The sequence below is a fragment of the Tupaia chinensis genome, unplaced genomic scaffold (assembly GCF_000334495.1).
Source record: "Tupaia chinensis unplaced genomic scaffold, TupChi_1.0 Scaffold000531_1, whole genome shotgun sequence".
NCBI classification, from domain to species: domain Eukaryota; kingdom Metazoa; phylum Chordata; class Mammalia; order Scandentia; family Tupaiidae; genus Tupaia; species Tupaia belangeri.
This window is the reverse complement of record NW_006160044.1, coordinates 956,992-978,102: the sequence shown is the minus strand read 5'-3', so window position 1 is coordinate 978,102 and position 21,111 is coordinate 956,992. Positions and strand designations below refer to the sequence as shown.

Here is a 21,111-nt window from a genome sequence, read left to right as displayed (position 1 = left end):
TGCGGGCCGGGAGGGAGGCGGGCGGGGAACTTGGGGCGGGGGGGGGGGTGGGGGCAGTGCTGAGTCACAGCCCTGCTCGGGGCGCACTGAGCAGCTCGGCCTCCTCGGGGGACTCCAGGGCAGGGCCAGGGCAGGTAGGCACAGGCAGCCCCAAGGCAGCCCTGGTGGGGGGGAAAGGGCTCAGTGGTCCATGACCAGCGTGGGTGACGCCTGACGCCACCCCAGCCTGGGGCTGCAGACACTGTTGACACCCACGCCGGGGACTGGGCATGTGCCAGGCTCGGGGTGCAGGACTGTGAGGCATCTCGAGGTTTCAGGGGCTGTCGAATTCAGGGGAGAACTAGAGACCTGTCAGCACACTGTCGTAGTTGCCTCACTGGCCCTGTGGCCCGGGCTGGCCTGGCCCTACTCTCTGCCTCCAGCAGGGTGGCTATTTCTGTGGCCTCTGCCTGGGCCTCAGACGAGACAGTGCCTCCAGGAGCCTAAGCCCACTCCCAGGGTGGGGTCTACGTGCTAAACCATCACTCCGTCCCGGCTCGCTCTTCCTGGTGGCCCAGACTCCTGGGAGGCTGGAGAGTGAGGGGCCGGGCCGCTCATCTGAGGAAGGGGGGCACGGTGAGGGGGAGCCCAGCCGGTAAGCTGATAAGTCTTTCCACCCTAGAGTTCCCTTGGCTTAGCCCGGCTTGGGCAGGGACACCCCTGGTGACCTTGGCTGTGGGCTGCCGTCCCCTGCCTCACATGGCTGGCTGCACTGGCTGTTGTGGGGGAGGCCCTGGGCAGAGGCATAGGGGGCAGGTTAGGGGCAGGTGAGCTTGGACAGCAGTGGCCATTGCAATAGCCAAGCTCTCTGCGGCCGTGGGGCCGTGGCTGGGAAGAGCAGCGGCTCCTGGTGGGAAGAGCACCCCGGATACAAAGGCCTCAGGAGAAACGGCGACACCGTCCCTCCATGGCTCAGGGCCGTCCCCCGACATCTGTTACAGGAACAGACTTGGAAGGGCATGTCCTGAGGGCAGGCTGGGCCTTCCAGATGGTGAGCAGGAACCAGCGGGGCCGTCCCAGGGGTGGGGAGGGAGAGTTAAAGGGCATAGTCCACACATGTGCCAAGGGGTCTGGCCTGAGACCAGCGGAAGTGAACAGCTTGTCGCCGAGTGGTCTCAGAGAGAGCTGCAGGTTTGAGGATCCCACCCTGGAGCCCGTGTAGGTGAGTTCTGTTGGGGCCAGATGGAGTTTGTCAAGAGCCAGTGGCCAAGAGGAGCTGTCGGGTCATCAGGAAAGTCATAAAGCATTCTTTGCATAGGAAAATACATCATGTGGGGGACCAGCAGTTGATGTAATGGCTATGTCGCTGGACTCCCATGTGGTCGACCGCGGTTCGCGTCCCGGACCCGGTGGCTTAAACTCACGCCGGGCGCGTGTGCATGCGTGCCCAAGATCCTGAAAGAACGGAGGAGAAGGGATTGCGGCGTGACCATCCCCCTGGGGGGTGATTTCTCGCTTTCTGTCTCTCTGTCTGTCTCTTGTCTGTCTGACAAGCGCACACGCCCTATAGCAAAAACCTCTAAAAAAAAAAAAACCCAAGAAAAATACATCATGACTTTCCTAATGACCTAAGTTTCCAGGCAGATGCTGGGCAGCATCTGGGCCCCGGCCTCTGGCCACCTGCACGGTCAGGCCTGGTGCCTGGCTCTGTGTTAGAGAGTCATAAGCAACACAGCAGAGTCTTGTCCTTCAGGGACAGCCGACAACACCCCCTACCCCACCACACACACACGCACCTGCCTCTGCCTCGTAACCAACACGCCATCACCAGACACTGTCCCTCGTGGAGCCACCTGCTGCATCCGCTCCCCCAGCTGCCACCCACGTGGCTACCCTGTCGCCTGGACATCTGCACACGGAGCCTCTCCCGATCTCGTCTCAGCCCGACCGGGGGATGCTGATCACGCTTAGCATACTGCACGTCCAACCCTGGCTGGCTCCTGACTCACCCTCACAGTGACCCCGACCCTCACTCCACAGGAACCGCACGGCTTCCTCTCCGGGCCTCGGCCTGGCCACGCACACTCCCACCTCGGCCTCTGCACCGCAGTGTCCTCATCCCCAGGTGCCCTTGTTTCCCTCTTCACCACCTGTTCGCAGCCTCTGCGGGTCTGCAGCCTGCCCTCCCACTCCCACCACTGCATGTCTAGCGCTCCACCTCTGCCGCAGAACTCAGTACCTTCCGTTCATTTGCTGTTTGGTCTGACCCTGGCCCTCCCGGCCTGAGCAAGTGCAGGAACAGGTGTCCAGCACCCCCACCGGGTGTCCAGCACAGAGCCACGGCCCAGTGACACGTGGGACTCAAGCTCCTCGGCCCCACTCACCTGGCGCAGCCCCACACCACAGCTGGTTCCCCCTCCACAGGCACCTGTGCTCCCAGACACCACCCGCAACTGCACACAGACACGCACACGCACCAGCACCTTTGGGCATGGTGCAGGTGCACGCCGACACGTTAGCATGTGCCTATACGGGCAAGCACAGCCACATAAAGATGCAGCCGTGGAACTGCACATGCACTCAGACCTGCTCACAGATGTACAGAGCCGTGCACGCACACGAACACACATGCGCCCGCCCAGCCTTGCCGCTGTGGACAGGGACCCACACACGGGCAACTGCATACAGTCATAACGCACATCTAAACACACAGCTTAAAGCCCTGCAGAGGATGGACCAGCAGGGGGCATGGTGGTTAAAGCACCAGACTCCCACATGGCCGACCACAGTTTGAATCCCAGACTTGGTGGCTTAAAAATCATGCTGTGTTGGGACCAGCAAATAGTATAATGGTTACATCGCTGGATTCCCATGTAGTTGACCATAGTTTGAGTCCTGGGCCCAGTGGCGTGAAACTTATGCCGGGGGAGGGGGGACCAGCAGTTGGCGTAACAGCTATGGATGGAAAGACTTATCAGCTTACTGGACAGGCTCCCCCTCACCGTGCCCCCCTTCTTCAGACGAGCGGCCCAGCCCCTCACTCTCCAACCTCCCAGGAGTCTGGGCCACTAGAAAGAGCGAGCCAGGGTGGAGTGATGGTTTATCATGTAGATCCCCACCACCACCGGAGGTGGACTCCCATGTAGTCGATCGTGGTTCGAGTCCCAGACCCGGGGGCTTAAACTCATGCCGGGTGTGTGTGTATGTGTGCCCAAGATCCCGAGAGGAGAATGGAGGAGAAGGGATTGCAACATGGCCATCCCCCCGGGCGGGGATTTCTCGCTTTCTATCTCTGTCTCTCTCTGTCTTTCTGGTGAGCACACACGCCCTATAGCAAAAACCTCTCAAAAAAAAAAAAAAATTCATGCCAGGTGCATGTGTGTTTGTGCCCAAAATCTCACGAGAATGGAGGAGAAGGGATTGTAGAGTGGCCGCTCACCCCACGGGTGGTGATTCCTCTCCTTTCCCTCTCACTGTCTCTGTCTCCTTGCTGGGAACGCATGTGCCCCATGGCAGAAACAAACAGAACCCAGAACCCAGCTTCACGGTGGCTTCCTGTGTTCTCTTCGATGAAGACTATAGCCCTAGTTTGGCTTCTCCTGATCTGCCCTGTCTCTTTATCCCTCCTTCCCCACCGCCCCTACTCTGAGCTTCCTTCAGTTCCCTGGTCACAGGACGGCGTCTCTCCTGTGACACACACACCCCGCAGGCCCTACAGGTCCTCCTCTGCCTGGAACACTCTTCCCCCATTACTCTGGCATTTCCAGCCATGCCCAGGAGCACTGTGGTGGGGGGCCTGGGTGTTGGGGCCCCTGACACCCATGAGCAGTTTCTGAGCCAGGAAACTGTGATTATCCAACTCTTGGCCCTTGCCTCTAGGGTGACTGTCATCAGGCTCCATCTTGGGGAATCCCTGGAAGCGTTTGGAGGCCTGGGTGAGACTCAGAGAGCTTACTGGCAGGAGCCTTATGAAAACAAAGCATGGGGGGTGGTGGCACTGCCCCCAGGCCGGGCTGCTGCCCCGAGGCCTCCCTGCATCGGAGCACAGCCCCATCCCTTGGCTGTTCCACTGACAGAGTACTCACACCTCTGGACTGGACCCCAGCACCGCGGGGAGAGTTCTGGGTGGGCCTTCAGCTCATGTGGTTCTGGTGATGTGAAGGAGGGGGCCTCCAGCAGGTGACTCTCCCTTGGGAGGCACTGCCGGTCACTGCCCTGCTGGCCCGGTACACACATTGCCCGTGGTTGCTCGCGTCCACTGATCCAGGACTTCACACGACCAGCCCCTGCCCCTAACCTTCCCTCCAGATGCCCCAGAGCCTCGTCCCTCAGCTGTGAGGGAGCACAGACATCCTGAAGCACAAATCACATGTCCTTAGAGCAGCTTCTGTGCCGCCACTCGGGACCGAAGGCAGGGTGGGCACAGGTCTCCCTCCTTAAGACAGTGCCGGGCTAGTGGCCACCAGAACGGGGCTCACCAGTTCCCGGTTTGGACTGCGTTGGTGACAGAAGGAGGTAGAGGGGGTGTCGCCCCTCTGGATGTCCTGCCCACACAGACCTGCCTGGTACATGGAGCTGGAGCCCAGCCTGGGGTGCCCTCTGCCAGCACCGGTGAAGCCAGCATCGGGCATGGGCCTGCCTCTTGCTCCCACACCACCCGGCCTCCCTGCTTTTAAGGAAATCCCAGTCCGGCAGAAGAGGGGGAGAGAGGGAGGGTGTGGAGCAGAGCGTCGCAGGCGGGCGGGAGAGGGGAGAGGACGCCCCGCTGGCAGAGGCAGCTGTGTGAGCTGACCTGTGAAGAACAGGCAGGTTCCGGTACAGAAACCAGGCGAGAGGCGCCACAGACGGGAGCAGCCCAAGGAGAGGTCTGGGGGTGACAGAGCGAGCCCTGCGGAGAACAGCCAGTGCTGGGCCTGGCGAGGTCCCCGAGGGGCTGAGGGATCCGGAGCAGGGGCGGTCATGCCCTGTGCCGCCGGGATGTCTCAGTGTGTTCAGGCGCAGCTCCCGTGTCACGTGCCAGGGCTAGACACGCACGTCCCCAGAGCAGGGTCACTGCAGGGTGTTCCCAGGACAGCCAGGAGCCCGCTTTACATAGGTGGCAGCAAACGGCTTGGGAGGCATATTAGGTAAGTGTTGTCCCTGACCAGCTGAAGGAGATTCAGACCTTGGGACCTGACTGTTCCCCAGATATTTTTTCAAGAATTATTTGACTTTCTTGGGAACCAGCAGTTAGCGTAATGGCTATGTCGCTGGACTCCCAAGTACTCGACCACGGTTCGCGTCCCGGACCTGGTGGCTTAAATTCATGCCGGGCGCGTGTGCGTGCATGCCCAAGATCCCGAGAGGAGAATGGAGAAGGGACTATGGCGTGGCCATACCCCTGGGGGGTGATTTCTCGCTTTCTATCTCTCTGTCTCTCTCTCTCTCTCTGGCGAGCAAAAACCTCTAAAAAAAAAAGAAAAGAAAGAATTGTTTGACTTTCTTTACTAGTTTTTAACTTGCTATAGGGCTCATCAGAGTGAGAGAGAGTGATAAAGCAAGCCATGAGGTCTGGGACTTGAACTGCAGACAGCCATGTGAGAGTCCAGTGCCTTAACCACCACGCCACCTGCTGGTGCCCGTAGCCCAGATAGTAAAGTACTAAACTTAGAACAACAGGGACACCCACAGCAGGGCTGGACACTGGCTTTATGGCACAGGCAGGGACGGTCCCCGGAGCCCCAGGTGGCCTCCGCGTGCAGGAAGACCTCGCAGACAGCTGGCTGAGGGCTTTGATGCCTTTCCACGCCAGGGGACTGTCAGGTCATCGGCAGGGACACGGGTGCAGGCACAGGGTCCCTGCCCTCCAGTCCACAGTCCATGGGAAGACAGGCAAGTCCCAGATGTGATGAGAGACCCGGTCTGTCCATGCCACGTTTATTATAGACCTTCTTCTAGAGAAAAGTGTTTATTCAGGGAAATACACGGTACAGGAAAAGGCAGAGGAGGAGAAAAATCCCCTGAGATTTCGCAACACGCAACTCATTGCCGCTGGGGTGTCCCTCTCCAGGCCTCTGCACCTGTGTGCAGCATGCGCATGCGTGTGCAATGTGCGTACTACATGTGCAGGGCCTTCAGAAAGCTCATGGGAAAATGGACTCGAAGTGCATTTGTTTTGGTGCAGAAGAAACATGACATCGTGCACTTTTATGATAATACGTATTTCCTGTGAACTGTTCGAAGACCCCGTGTGTCACATTTGTGTCCTCCTGGAGCAGATGTTCTTGGAGCCACTTGATCTGGGCCGGGGTGGAGGGTCAGCTCGAGGTGTCCATCCTCGGGCCTAATTTTCAGCCTCACCAGAACCAGGCTGAGTGACCACCAGTCACTGATCTCAGCAAAGACATTTCTGGGGTGTTCTCTGTGACCTCTGATCCTTAGCCGCCTGTGGGTGGACTGCGAAGAAGCAGGGAGGTTCCTCAGCCTCCCCAGATCTGAGTCCCTCTTTCCACCCGCTAGGGTGTACTGAGCACCTGCAGTGGCCCCGCACTGCCCCCACAGGGAGCGAGGCCAGGACAGGCCCTGCTCGCCCAGCACGCCCAGCTGACAGGGAAGCACACAAGATCACGTCAGTCACACGTAAGGAGAGGGAGCGGGCAGGCAGGGGGTGGAGCCAGAGAGGCGGGAAGGGGTGCAAGGTGACGTTTGCAACGACAGGGACAGCTGGGTAGTGACTGCCACTGGCTGGCCCAGCTGCCTACCCAGATCTGCCCCAGTTACCTGTGGCCAGTGAGGGACAGGTGCCAAGACGTGGAGCAATGAGCCCAGGTCGCACTGCCACGTGAGGTGTGGGGGAAGACTTAGCACCCCGAGGGCAGTGGTTTCGGGGTGGGGAGGACCCCCACGCTGATTCACAGCAGAATCGCTAGGACTAGGAGCTGAAAGTCTGTGAGGGGCAGGGATGACAGCTAGGGGGACGAGGTGCCGGGTCCTGAGAGATCTGGAGTGGGACGGGAGGGGAGAACAGAGGCCCATGTGGGCAGGTGGTTCGAAGTATTGGTCACGCTGAGAGGGGACAGGGTAGATGCCCCTGACTGGGACATCAGGTCTCTCTGCCTTGGGCCTCCCCACCCCAGGGCCTGCCGTGGGGACAGGGGGACGTTAGGGGAGTGAGTGCTGCGTGTGGTAGGACAGGGACAGAGGGACTCACAGTGAAGAAGCCAGGAGTCATGCCTGTGGGCAAGGTGGGGGCAGAAGCCTGGGCTTCAGGGCCGTCCCTAGCAGGGGGGAGCCTAGCCACCAGCCGATCACAGGGGGCATTCTGGCATACCCCCTTACCCTGCTGCTCAGCAGGCGACCTGCCGGGAGCAGTGTGTGACTGCTAAGGCCCTGTCCCCGTGTGGGCACAGCCCTCCCTCACTGACGACCAGCTGGGGTGGGCGGAGGAGAGATTCAGCCTGGGACTCACTGATTATCGATGCCCTTGGGAGCTGCTCCGGCCTCTCCCACTTCCCTGGATGGCCTTCACCACCATGCCCTTCGGTCTGAGCCCTCCTCCACCTCACCCCAGCAAGAGCGAGGCTTTCCCTGCTCACTCTGCCACGCCAAACCCCAAGCAGCCATCCGTGGGCCCCCCGTGGCACTCCCACAGCCTGTGGCTCCCACCTTGCTTTGATCCCTGCCTGCCTGCCTGTCCCAAGGACTGTCCCATCAGCACTTGCCAACAGGGCTAGGCCTCCCTCCAGCCCTGGGGACACCGAGACCCGAGGCTCAGTTATCCAGGCTTGGGCCCTGAGGGGGCTGGGGCTCCAGGCAGGGCCAAGGCCAGAGGCCCACTGTGAAGCAGGGTCAGGCCAGGGGGCATCTCAGTGGCATTGCCTTATTGAATCCTAACCAGGTGCTCTTGGGGAGAATGAGGCCAACCGACCTCAGCCCAGAGGTGAGTCCAGAGCTGGGCGTAGATGAGCCGAGGCCTGGTGGGCCTGGCTTCAGGCAAACTGGCCAGGCAGGGTGGGGCCAGGCCTAGTCCCCGGAGAAGTAGGCACAGTGGCAGCCGGGTGTGTTTGTTTGGCTGTGGTTTGGACGCTCAGCCTGCAGCGCTCCGTGCAGAAGGGAGCCGATGGTCGTTCCTGGCCACTATGGAGGCCTCCGCTGCCCTGCTTTCCGCTGTGTCGAAGGGCCCCCCTCCCCGTCCCGCCTGAGGGGAGGCCGGTGGCTCACACTGTTCTCTGTTTGGCAGGTGAAGGGCCGGATGTGCTGCTGGGAGCCGGGGCAGCCCGAGGCAGGGGGGCCGCAGGCAGCGTGCTCGGCACCGGCTGGCCCTCCAGCCACGCTTAGCAGCATTTTTTTGCGGCCAGGCGGCACCCAGCCTGGGCAGCCGCAAGCGGACAGGCTTCCCACCATCGCCGAGGACAGGGGATGACTGCGGCTGACCTGGCCACTCTGCCCACAGGGGAGGTGGAGTGTCACTAGAGGGAGGGTGCAGCCGCTGCCCCTGCACGGAGCGCCATGCCGGCTGGAGAAGGAGCGCCGGGGGGGCTGCAGCGTGGCATGGCCGCGCCCGCCCACCGGCACTGAGCGCATCGGGTGGCCGGCCTCCCCTGCCCGGTGCTCAGACCCTCTCAGAGTTCCCGCCCTGGCCTTCCCCGCTCGGTGACGTGCAGAGCCGGCGAGAGGGAGAGGCGCCTTCCCCGCTCCGCGTCTGGGCCCGCCGCTGCCGGACCATGGGATGTCGGCAAAGCTCAGAGGAGAATGAGGCGGCGCGGCGGTCCCGGAGAATCGACCGCCACCTGCGCTCGGAGAGCCAGCGGCAGCGCCGTGAGATCAAGCTGCTCCTGCTGGGCACCAGCAACTCGGGCAAGAGCACCATCGTCAAGCAGATGAAGATCATCCACAGCGGCGGCTTCAACCTGGAGGCCTGCAAGGAGTACAAGCCCCTCATCATCTACAACGCCATCGACTCGCTGACCCGCATCATCCGGGCCCTGGCCGCCCTCAAGATCGACTTCCACAACCCCGACCGCGCCTACGACGCCGTGCAGCTCTTCGCGTTGACGGGGCCGGCCGAGAGCAAGGGCGAGATCACACCCGAGCTGCTGGGCGTCATGCGGCGGCTGTGGGCCGACCCCGGGGCGCAGGCCTGCTTCGGCCGCTCCAGCGAGTACCACCTGGAGGACAACGCGGCCTACTACCTGAACGACCTGGAGCGCATCGCCGCGCCCGACTACGTCCCCACCGTGGAGGACATCCTGCGCTCCCGGGACATGACCACGGGCATCGTGGAGAACAAGTTCACCTTCAAGGAGCTCACCTTCAAGATGGTGGACGTGGGCGGGCAGCGGTCCGAGCGCAAAAAGTGGATCCACTGCTTCGAGGGCGTCACGGCCATCATCTTCTGCGTGGAGCTCAGTGGCTACGACCTGAAGCTCTATGAGGATAACCAGACGGTGAGTGGGGCCCGGGATTTCTTCCGCTTGTCCTTGCTCTCGTGGGCTTCAGTGAAGCAGGCGGACTTGAGGCCGGGAGAGGCTGTGGTCATAGGCGAGCGGGGTGCAAGCTTGGCCCGGCCACGTGATGCCTACAGGGGGCCTGGCGAGGTAGAGTGGGAGCAGAGTGGAGTGTGGCAGGTGTCCTGAGCGCCGCAGAACTTCATAAACATCGCTAGGACTTTGGCCCGAGAGGAGGGACCCCCGGCAGGCAGGGCCATGCCCAACCCACACAGGGTCCCTTTAAGTTCAGCTCTTCATGGCCACCCCAGGCGACCATGCCCCGACAGGCTTTGGACCGTCCAGGAGATGCCACACCCTGAGCCCACAGAGGGAGGCCCAGCCCACAGGCAGGACACGCTATTGGCTACGATGCTCTCCCCTGTGCTCCCTGTGTTGTGGGCTGGGTGCCCGGGTTCCCACGGTGGCCCACTCAGTGCAGTGAGGATGCGGTCAGGCCGGGCATTCCTCATTAGCCCAAGTGGCAGTTTGGCAAACCCGTGCACCTCCGTCAGCACTGGGCTGTAGCTCCCAGGACCAGCAGCCACTCCTGCAGCCCTGTTGTGATCCGAGGGCTGTGGCAACCGTGGGGTTAAGAACCACTCGGAAGGTCTAATCCCAGGGATGCCTGGACCTGGGCTTGAGGCCTCCACAGTGGGAACGGGGTAAAGGCCTGGGGTTGGGACGGTGTCGGGGTTCTTTGGAACCTTCAGCTCAGGCTGGGGGCCCCTGTGTGGGGAAGAGGGCTCAGAAGCACCCAGTGGAGCAGGGGCAGCCAAAGGAGACCTGGGTCCCATGGGGAGCCAGGCCCCCAGCTAGGAGAGTGTGGGGCAGCATGCACACACCCCACCAGGGCAGGAGGCTTGGCACACGGTGCCCATGCTCTCCCTGGGTGGCCAGGCCAAGGTCGTCCAGCTCAGCCCACTTTGTGTCAGGCGGGAGGCCCGAGCAGAGACCCAGAATCTGACCTTAAAGACAAGCTTTTGACCCTGGGAGTTGGGGGGCGGGGTGTCAGCAAATGGAGTCTTCTGAAGAGCTGTGGATGGGGCATGGGTCTCGGGGCTCAGGGAATGATAATGATGTCCATGAGGGGGACCCTGAACGTGGAGACTCAGCGTTCTTGGGGATGAGGGTCCAGCCTCCCGACTTGGCCTCCGCAGGGCCAGGCAGGCGTGGCCCTCCTTCCTTCACCTGGTCTTGCTGAGGCAGGGGCGGCACTGTCGTTCGGGCCTAGCTGGGCCTGCAGCCCCAGGCCTGTGCTGATGCAGCTGGCGGCTCCAGGCCGTGGCCACGGTGCTGGAGTCTGCACGTGCTTCTGGGCAGGGGAGGTCTGTGGCCCCCATCGGGCGGCCATGGAGGCAGGAGGCAGTGTCTTCAAGCATCTGGGGGTGCCGCCCTGGAACCGTGCCCAGGTGTCAGTGGTCGTGAGTGGGAGGGTCAGTGGGCTGCAGAGGCCGTGTCCCCAGGACAGTCAGGCCTCCAGCACCAGGCTTGCTCCCAGCGCTGTCTGGGTTCCAGTACCTACTACTGCTCTGGCTGCTCCGTCAGCGCCACGTGTGGTTCTGGATGGACGCTGTGTCATAGCAGGTGAGCGGACCAGTGAGATCAGGCTCCTCTGTGGGCAGAGGGCGTGGAACTGACCAGGCTGGGAGGCAAAGCGGGATGCCCCGTGTAGGCTCCTAGACAGGGCCGTGGCAGTTCCACTGTTCACCCTGCAGCTGCCTGTCACACAGGCTCGGGCAGTCAGCTCTCTGGGCCCCTGGACAGGGCCGTGGCACTGGGGCAGTCAGCTCTCGGGGTCCCTGGGCAGGGCTGTGGCAGTTCCACTGTTCACCCTGCAGCTGCCCCTCACGCAGGCTCGGGCAGTTGGCTCTCTGGGCCCCTGGACAGGGCCGTGGCAGTTCCACTGTTCACCCTGCAGCTGCCCCTCTGCTCTCTGGGCCCCTGCCCACTTCTGTGCCCTGAGGCTGGTGAGAACCTCTGCGCTGAGGCCTTCCGGCCGGATCTGGGAGCTGCTTCATCCGTCTTCGCCAGGGCGGGTGTGGCGAATTCCTCCGGCACCAGGCCTGGCTCCCAGATTCATCTTTGGCAAGCTGAGCCTGCCAAGCCTGTGCCTGCCGGTGTGCTAGGACCCAGGCAGTCCTGAGTTGGTCTGTGTTTCCTGGAAGGTTTTCTGGCTGTCACTTCTGGGTTCTGAACCAGTCAATGGCCAGGCAGCCCAGGTGTTTTCAGAGAGGCCCTTCCGGCTCTGCCTGGCCCTGGCCCGCCTCCTGCTGCCTCTCTCCTCTCGCTGCTCTGGCCATCGTCAGATTGCTTTGCTCCCACAGCACTGCTCTGCCCAGCCTTAGGCTCGTGACCGTCCTGCCAGCTGTCCCCGCTGCCCCCAACTGCGTCCCTCAGGTCTCCCTAAGCAACACCTCCTCGAAGGCCTTCACCCACCACGGCTGGGCGCCTGCCCACTCCCCCACTGCAGGAGCTCACTGCAGCGGGGTGTGAGTGTGCTCTGGGGGCAGGCCTTGGATGGACTGGAGCCCCTGATGAGGCTTCTCCCAGCCCCATCCCTGGGGGAGCCTCGTGGGCAGCTGCTGGCCTGGCCATGGGGATCTCTGTGAGGTAGCCGGGCTCCGAGGGCGTCCAGGGCACTTTCTAATGCCACCACCACTCTAGTCTCTGCAGGCCTAGGAAGTCGTCCTACACCAGAAAAGGAAATTCTTGATGCGAAACTCGAGTGAGGCTAGAAATTCACTGGATTCCAGATGGTTCTGACCTTTCATGCTCCTACCAGTAATATCTGGGGATGCAAAATAAACAGGCTGCCGGGGGGAGACGGTACCCTCCCGTGACTCCTCCACCGGCGGGGGCTGGCCCCAGCAGTGAGGACGGCCAGGCCGGGGACTCGGCTAGCACTGCCACCGTCTGCCTTCTCCTGGAATGCCCTGCACTGTCCTCCCAGCCCCGTCAAAGGCGAGTCGGCCAAGAACAGGCCATGCTAATTTTTGTAAAAGCCAGAATGAACCTTGGGGCTCGGTGCCAGGGCTGGACACGGCTTCTCCAGAGGTTCTCCCTCCTCGCTTGGCTCCCAAGACCTCATCTGGTCCCACCCGCTGGCTTCTGCGTCAGAACGTTGCCAAGGAAAACGTCAGCACCTCTGGGCTTCTGGGTGTGAAGGCTGCAGCGCGCGGGGCAGCACCTGGGAGGGGAGGGGAGGCAGATTCCAGGGCGTCCCTGGACCGTGGCGAGGACAGAGAGACGGCGCCACACCCATCCTTGGCTACGATTCCCACCCTCACCCCAGGAGTTGTTGATGAGCTTTCAGCCTGCCCTGGGCCCTGCCCCCTCTTGCACCCAGAGGATGGGGTTCCCACCGCCCATGCTAGGCTCCTCCAGATGGCACAGGAGGACACAGTACGGCTCGGTGACACACGGGAGTTCCTTGGCGGCGCTGTCCCCTGACTGGTCCCGTGGGGCGGCGGTGCCTGTTATCTCTGCTATCTCTCGGTCACGGACCAGGGCGCCGAGGCACAGGTGCCGCAATGGTGCTGGCTCACTGCTGAACCCTGCCATGTCCACCTGCAAGAGAACAGCCCCTGAGGCTCAAGGACCTGCCATGGGCTCCTCGCTCGGCCAGGCCCGTGGCAGGGGCTCTGCCCTTCCTCTTTAGCACATTCGCACAGGGTCAGTCAGCAGAGACTGAAAAAGGAGGCCGTGGAAAAGGAGAGTGGGGACGCCGGCACCCACTGATCCCTGTGGAGGGACCTGTGTCCTCCCAGGCACCTCGATTGCCGGGCTGGGCCCCAAGCACCCTTGCTGGGAGCTTGAGTGTGGGAAGGCGGTGCTCCCCCGCCCCCATCTCTACTCTTCCAGATCAGCTTCTAGATTCTGCTGGCCACTTAATGGTGGCGGGGATCCTTCAGGAGAGACAGATTAAAAGGCCCTGGTTGTAAAGTGTCGAATGTTCTCATGTGGAAACCCACAGGGAGCGCGGCCCACTTCCTGGTAGAGCTGTCAGCACTCCCGGCCCCGCAGTGCTGGGCCTGCTGGGCACCTGCTGTGCGGAGGCAGGGCCTGGGCTGGGGGCAGGTGCGAGGGAGAGCCCAACTCTAACAACCACGCAGGAGCCCGGGGACAGAGGGAAGGCATGCTAGCATAGCCACCGCTTTGTTTCCACAAACCCTCACCCTTCAGGGATTCCCTCTTCCCAGAGCCAGGAGGCAGCAGCTCTCAGGGTGTCCCCATTCTGCTTTTCACCTGTAGCCCCAGGGACACGCTGGGCCACAACTAGGCTCCTGCTGTGAGGCCTGGAGCCCTGCTGTGTATCTGAGAGCCTGACGTGTGTGGGGCAGGGCCCCCAGGAGGACGTAAGGACAAGCCATTTGGAGAGAAAGCTCTGCAGTGGCAGGTGACTGTCGTGGAACTATCGTGACTAGTTCTAGGCAGGTGGCCTCGGCCCAGCCCTGCCAGCGGCCCCTCCTCCTGGGGCACTCAGCTCCCTGGGGAGCGCCTCACCACCCCCAGGCAGGTCTGCAGCTCCAGCACACCTGGAGAGCAGGCTGGTACCCCCTGATGGCCTTTGTGGGTGAAGGGCCTGGCACACAATAGGTATTCAGCAGACACGTGGGGATGGGCAGGAGGCAGGCTCAGGAAGAGCTGCAGACCTCGGCCTTGGCTTCTCCTGGGATGCTCAGCTCTTTTGGAGAGATCTATGAGTGCAAGCTCCTAATGGGGGGCTGGGGAGTGAGCCGCCCCTGAAGGGGGGCCTACCTGAGGCCTTCCTGCAAGCACAGGCATGTGCCCACCTTAAGAACTATGGTTTATGGGGGGACCAGCAGTTAGTGTAATGGCTATGTCGCTGGACTCCCATGTAGTCAACCACGGTTCGAGTCTCGGACCTGGTGGCTTAAACTCACGCCGGGTGCGTGTGCATGCGTGCCCAAGATCCCAAGAGGAGAATGGAGGAGAAGGGATTGTAGCATGGCCATCCCCCTTGAGGGGTGATTTCTTGCTTTCTGTCTCCCTGTCTCTGTCTCTCTGGCAAGTGCACACGTCCTATAGCAAAAACCTCTCCAAAAAAAAAAAAAAAAGAAAGAAAGAAAGAAAGAAAAAAGAACTATGGTTTAATGGAACCAGCAGTTGGCATAACGGCTGTGTCCCTAGACTCCCATGTAGTTGACCGCTGTTCGAGTCCTGGACCTGGTGGCTTAAACTCACGCTGGGTGCATGTGCGTGCATGTCCAAGATCCCCAGAGGAGAACGGAGGAGAAGGGATCGTGGCATGACCATGCCCCTGGGGGGTCATTTCTCGCTTTCTGTCCCTCTGTCTGTCTTTGTCTTTCTGGCGAGTGCACGCACCCTATAGCACAAACCTCTCAAAAAAAAAAGAAAAGAAAAAGAACTATGGTTTATTATTTGGCCCAAAAAAAGGAGCTTGTTGTGGTGCCTTAAAAACAGTGGTTTGGACAGTTGCATCATGAAATGCCATGTTGAGGGTGTACAGGAATTGGCAGTAAGACCAGCATTCCCCTGCTGGTCACAGAGCAGGCCATGTCTGGCCAGAGGATGGCCTTGACACGGGAGGCAGTGAGACCTGGCCATACCCGCCTCCCCAGCTTAGACAGGGCTCAGACTTGGAACGGACGGGACACGTTCCCTAGCATCGTTAACTAGCTCATTCTGCAGGTGAGGAGCTGAGGCTCTGTCTCTCGGGGAAGGCCTAGAGAATTCCAGCAGCCCCTCCCTACCCTGCCACACCTCCTATGGGTTCAGGGCTGCTCAGGGGGGGCTCCGACGGGAGGAGGGCAGTCACAGCTGGGCTTGGGAGACGCGAGCAGCCGTCAGGGCTGGCACTGCCCTCCTGCCTCCCTGGTCCAGTCCATGGCAGGATTCCAGGGGCCCCAGCCGAGCACATTCCCACTCCGCCTCCCTCCCCTGACCAGCCGAGGGCGTAGCTCCAGGAATGATATCAGTGCTGAAAATCACGCCAGACAGGCATGCCACCCGCCCACCAGGAGCCCGCCACCCTTGCCCTGCCAGGCGCTAGTCTCTAAGCAGCTCCTTCCGACCTCGCGATGTCCTAAGCCACATGCAGTGTGTCTACAATGTCCACAAATCATCGTGACCCTGGGACAGCAGAGACCTCCTGGACTAGAGCCAGCAGTGGGGCCAGGCTGGCAGAGGGGCTCCGGCTCCCAGAGACTGGATGGCCCCAGAGGCAGCACAGCCCCGTGAGGCTCCGCAGAGGCTGGAGGGCCAGGCCCGTGGCAGGCGCACCCAGCTGGTCGCCCGTTGTCCCAGCGGGTGTCCCCTCACCGTTCAGACTGCTTTCTCTGACCTGTTGTTCCCAAGCACTGGAGCAATGTGGCCAGTCTAGGGCGATTGGGCATGTACCCACCACTGGACCACTGGCGCCCAGAGGCACGGCCAGCCACCGTCCTTGGCTGTGGCCACCTAGTTCTTCCTGCAGTGGGCCCTGGGCCATTCTGAGTCTGTGGTCCCCACTCTGGCAGCAGGCATCTGCCCTCCCAGCCCCCAGGGTGCTGACTCAGCCGTGATAGGCAGAGGGAGGGGCCCATGGGGTGAAGAAGGCAGCAGGTGCTGGCACCTGTCGAGGCTTGGTGCCTGCCAGCTGGCATGTCAGTTCCTTGGGCTGGACCTCCTTCTTTCTGTCCCCAGGGGCTCACACAGCCATGGAGACCCCTGTCAGAAGCAGCCTCCAAAGGAAGGCTTTGTGAATGACTCCTTGCCCTGGGCAGTTTGATGTCGGCCAAAGGGCAGGATGCAGTGGGCCCCAAGCTCAGGCATCTGCTGTTCAGTAAGTCTCCTCGCCTCTACACCAGCCCCTCCATATGGTAGAGCTTCGCATTCTAATAAGGCCTTTTCATTTCCCCTGGTGGGGACCAGAAGATGGCGTAGAGGTCACATCACTGGGCTCCCACATGACTGATCATGGTTTGAGTCTTGGACCGAGAGGCTTAAAACTCATGCCAGGTTCATGTGTGTGTATGCTCAAAATCCCAAGAGGAGAATGAAGGAGATGGGGTTGCAGTGTGGCCATTCCCCTGGGGATTTCTCACTTCTCTCTCTCTCTCTCTCTCTGTCTCTCTCTGTCTCTGTCACCTGTCTCTCTCTCTCTCCCCTTTCCCTCTCCAGCAAGTGCACACACCCTATAGCAAAATATCTCTCTGAAAAAAAAAAGAAATCATTTCCCCTGGTAAGCTTGGCTCCATCATTCAGTGCATCGGTCATCCATTGATGGTGGTCACTTTTTGCCCTTTTCCCAGTGACTGCCAGGCTGCTCACTGCACAGGCCGAGCACAGGCTCCCACTGTGTGCAGCTGGGATGCCGCCCTGTCTTGTCTACCTCAACGACTTTGCCACATGTCTTGGCAGGATCTCCATGGGCTGGCCATGGTTCCTCAGATCTTCCGGACCAGTGAGCCTACCGAGACGGGAGGCCAGCCAGTGTGGACTCCACGGGGGCGGGAGGGTCGGTCTCTTGCCTTAGTGCTGATAAGCCTTGAGGGAGGAGAGCACGCGGGCGCTGTTGGTGCTGGGCAGACCCTGGCCCTGCCTGCAGAGGAGGGTGCTGAGGTGGACACTGGCAGCGGCCGGGCCTCTCTCTGCACACTGTGCAGTGCAGGGCTGGAGCTGGCCCCGTACCAGCTCACGAGAGCCAGGTTTCCAGTGTTTAGGAAGTCTGTGAGCTGTTTGACATTGTACTGATAGCTTCATGTCAGCCAGGTGGGAATTATTATACCAGAGAAATTGGCAAACATTACAGATCAGCGCCACGCCCCCTACGCCCCCTGCGCCCCCAGGCTGGTGGTTCAGCATCCACCAGCACGCCGCAGCCAGCCAGTCCCAAGCCTCGGCTGGAGAGCATGCCTGCCAGCCGGGCTCAGAGATCTGTCAGTTAGAGATTTCACTGTCCCTCGGCCCAGCCCCGGATTCCTCAGGGCTTCCCAACCGTCGCTGGTGACCACAGGTGTCATTCCCCCCCCCCCCCCCCCCAGGTAATGTCGCCTGAGGGCTCCGTGCTCATCCTGGCCCGCCCACTCCTGCTCTCCCGGGGAGGCTGCACTGCGCGGAGAAGCGCCTTCAGAATGGCGAGCCCGCGCGCTGTCGTTGGCTCACGGAACCGTGTGTCTAGGGTGGGGGCCGCCCTTTGTTCTCAGAAAAAACAAGCCCTGTGACATTCACTCAGGAAGCACTTTTTACACTCCTAGCCTGTGACGCCCTGAGCACAACAAGGTCACAGTCTAGGGACAGACAGTCATGACCCCTCCTCCTCTGAGGTCAGCTAAACACAGCCCCTTGGGAACAGCAGGTGGCATAGCAGTTACATCGCTGGACTCCCACATGGTGGACCGCAGATCAAGTCCTGGACCCAGTGGCTTCAACTCATGCCAGGGACATGTGCGTGAATGCCCAAGATCCCAGGAAGAGAATGGAAGGGAAGGGGTTGCAGCATGGCCATCCTCCCTGAGGGGGTGATTTCTCATTTTCCTTCTCTGTCTCTGTCTCTCTCTCTCTCCAGCAAGTGCACACCTTAAGGCAAAAAACTATCAAAATAATAATAAATGAACAAGTAGCCCCTAGAGGACCTTAGTAGCCGGGAGGGCCGCAGCGGACTCTCCCAGTAGCCACCCCAGTGCTGGCTGAGTGCTCCCTGTGGCTGTCCTGGGGCAGCTCTGTGAAGCAGCTGTCTGAGTGCAGAGAAGCCTGGAGGGCCCCCTGTGCCCCAGGGACCAGCTTACAGGTGAAGGGATGCCCGACAGCAGGAGCAGGGGTGGGTGGATGGGAATGGGGGTCGGGGACGTAATGATCTGAACCGGGTCTTGCAAAATCCTGCTGGGACGTTGGGGACAGCCAGCCAAGGGAGGACCCAGGGGCTATGTGGGAGACTGCAGAGCACAGCACCCTGCATGGAACGCTGGGACACCAGGTGCCCCACAGCAGGGGCGTGGGAGGGCTAGGCAGGATGAAGTCCCACCGGTGCCACGCCCAGTCCTCAGGCAGCCCGGGGTGGGCGTCACTGCCACACCACTCTACGGCGGCGGTGGAGCTGGGCTTCAGACCCAGTTCTGTCACTCCCCAGCCTGCACTTCAGGCTCTGCCCCATGACAGGGCCCCTCTCTGCGGTGCACCAACAGCTTCAGGCCAGAGCTGCTGCCCACCCCACCCCACCCCACCCCACGTCCGCACAGCCCGCCCGGCCCAGCAGGTAATTAATTTCCTGAGCGTATTAGTTCTGCTCGTTACGCACACATGGGAACGACTCTGGGCTCTAGGGCACAGATTATTATTGTTTTAAGAGATTTGTATAATCCAAGAACTGAAAAACAATTTTTCCACTTATCAAGAACAGATTCCGGGGTGGAGGCTGGGAGCTCTGGGGCCTTCTGACTTGGGGACCAGTGCTGGCTGTCGGAGAGGTGTCTGTCGGCCGTGGGGTCGCCCAGCTAGTCCTGAACAGTACGAGAGCGTGGCGGGGAGGGGCACCAAGGTTTACCTACGGGCAGGCTTCAGTGCTGTAGGGTCCTGAGGCCCCACGGGAGGGATTGGCGTGAATGTCGGGCCCCTCCTCCCTGCTCACGGCTCCTGGCTGGACAGAGGACAAGATAAGGCCAGCCCAGGAGCCTGGCCACAGCTCGCCCTAATCCCTTCTTCACCCACACCGTGGACACCTCCTTAACTCGGGCACTTTCTCTGATTTCATTAATAATAAAGCCAGACAGCTGGGGGCCTGGGCCTTCTGTCCTGAAGTCCCCAGCCAAGGCCAGCCCAGGGCCCCAGGCCCTTGTGCTTTTTCCTGACCTGTGGTGACCTTGGGAACAGCTCCACAGCATCCTGATGAAGAGGCCCAAAGGCTCTCGAGCAGAAGTGACAGGTCCCTTCCCTGCAGGGCCACCCAGCCTCCCTTGAGCAGGGGCAGGGCGGTGGTGATGGTGGTGGGGTTGAACACTTGGGACCCACCCCACATTCCCCAGAAGCCACAGATCTGACTCTTGTGCCCCAGAGCTCCAGAAAGCCAGTTCAAAAGAGTGTTCTAGAAACAGCTAACTGTGGCAACCTGTGGTTCTTGAGGGGCTTCCCAACACCCCCACCCCCACCAGCAGGGGAGAAGTTAAAGGGGAGAGAGACGTCTACACCAAGTGACCTTTACTCGGCCTGCCAATCTCCCTGCCCTGACTCTCCTTCAGCCTCATCTCCCTGAGGACTGGGCTCCCGAGGTGAGAGGGGTCAGTACCGGCTCAGATGCAGCCCTAGGCCCCCGCTCAGCCTCGGCTTGGAAAGGCTCGTCCGGTCTTCGTCTCCCCGGCTGTAAAGCGAAGTGGCCATGGCACCAGACAGGAAAGGTGCTCGCCGGAGAGACGGACGGGCAGCCAGTAACTGGCATGTCTCTTGCCCTTTGGTGGCCATGGCCGACTTCAAAGCCTCCAAAGGACATGCTCTAACGGTGTCCGCCCTCGCCTGTGAAGGCGCTTAGCCCTCAGGAGCCCAGAGTGCCGAGGGCGCTGCCGTGAAGGAGGGCAGGGCTGGTGTCTGGGTTTAGGGCCTGCGGGGAAGGTGGCACCCACGCCACTGAGCCTACAGCCGTTTCCTGCTCCTCCCAGAAGAGACTGCCATGAGCCCAGGGATGAGCAGGTGGGCCGAGCCCGTACCCCGTGAGGCCCTCGAAGGCCAAGGCCGTCCACCCAGCGCAGACCAGGGCACAGGTGACCCAAGATGAGCTCAGGTCTCCAGTGTCATGACCCCTCGGGACATGCCATCATGGAGGGCCAGAGACACCCAGCCCCGGGTCAAGAATGGGGCTACATGTGCTGGGCAGACGTGCGGAGCTGGGCCTGTCACGCTGTCCTCTGACACCCAGACCTAGCAGGCCACCTCTGTAGCCCAGCATCTGACCCGGCGAGGGGGTCTCAGAGCACGGATGCTGGGACATCCCAGCCCCTTGGCCGAGATGGTGTGGGGCCCGTTGAAGGCAGGCAATCTCTGCTGCACAGGGAGGGGCGCGTAGGGGCTGGAGGACTGATTGGCCCCTCTCTGCTCATGGGGCCCACCCTCGAGAATCTCGTCTGACGTCGCCTGCCTCCCAGGGCTGCAGGAGACACTGTGACCCCGGCCTGGACCCTGCCTCCTGCCCAGTGCTCTGTCCTTGGGCACAGCTGGCAGTCCTGCCACCTGCCTTCCATGACTTGGTGGTCCCAGCAGAGACCCTCTGAGATCCAGCCCCTCCTGGGGCTCCTCCCCCTGCCCCCCACCCCCTAAGCACCCCAGACCACTCACAGTGCCAGCCCTGTCCTTGGCACATCATGGTCCCTTTGCCTTTCCTGCCTGCCGGTGGCCCGGCCTGGATGGCACCTGAGCTGTTCCCTCCCAGCACGGCCTGCCCTGGGGTGATGGTGGAGGGGAGCAGAGGTGGGAAGAGGTGTTGGGGAGAGGTGTTGGGGAGCCACCTGGAAGGCTGGTGTCCGAGCTGCATGACCCGAAGGCCAGGCCCATCCTAGCCACGCGCTCGGGCTGATTCTCGTCTGTAACCGAGGGCCGAGTGTGGGGTGTCCTCAGGGCGGTCACATTACTCTGCTTTCTCGTCTGCAGTTTTCCACTGCTGCTCACAGTCCCCTGCATCACACCGGGGGGGGGGGGGGGGGGGCCGCCGTGGCAACAC

General features: G+C 61.4%; 2 protein-coding genes across 2 annotated transcripts in view; one reads left to right on the top strand and one right to left on the bottom strand.

Moving 5' to 3' along the window:
* Positions 1–21,111, bottom strand: part of RSPH14 (radial spoke head 14 homolog) — a 104,740-nt gene that overhangs the window by 40,946 nt on the left and 42,683 nt on the right. The gene's annotated exons all lie outside the window — the stretch shown is intronic.
* GNAZ (G protein subunit alpha z) overlaps positions 8,318–21,111 on the top strand; it is a 34,525-nt gene continuing 21,731 nt past the window's right edge. The window contains exon 1 of the mRNA XM_006157177.3: positions 8,318–9,404. Coding sequence (XP_006157239.1) covers positions 8,682–9,404 — 723 coding nt within the window. The 5' untranslated portion in view covers positions 8,318–8,681. The remainder of the gene's footprint in view (positions 9,405–21,111) is intronic.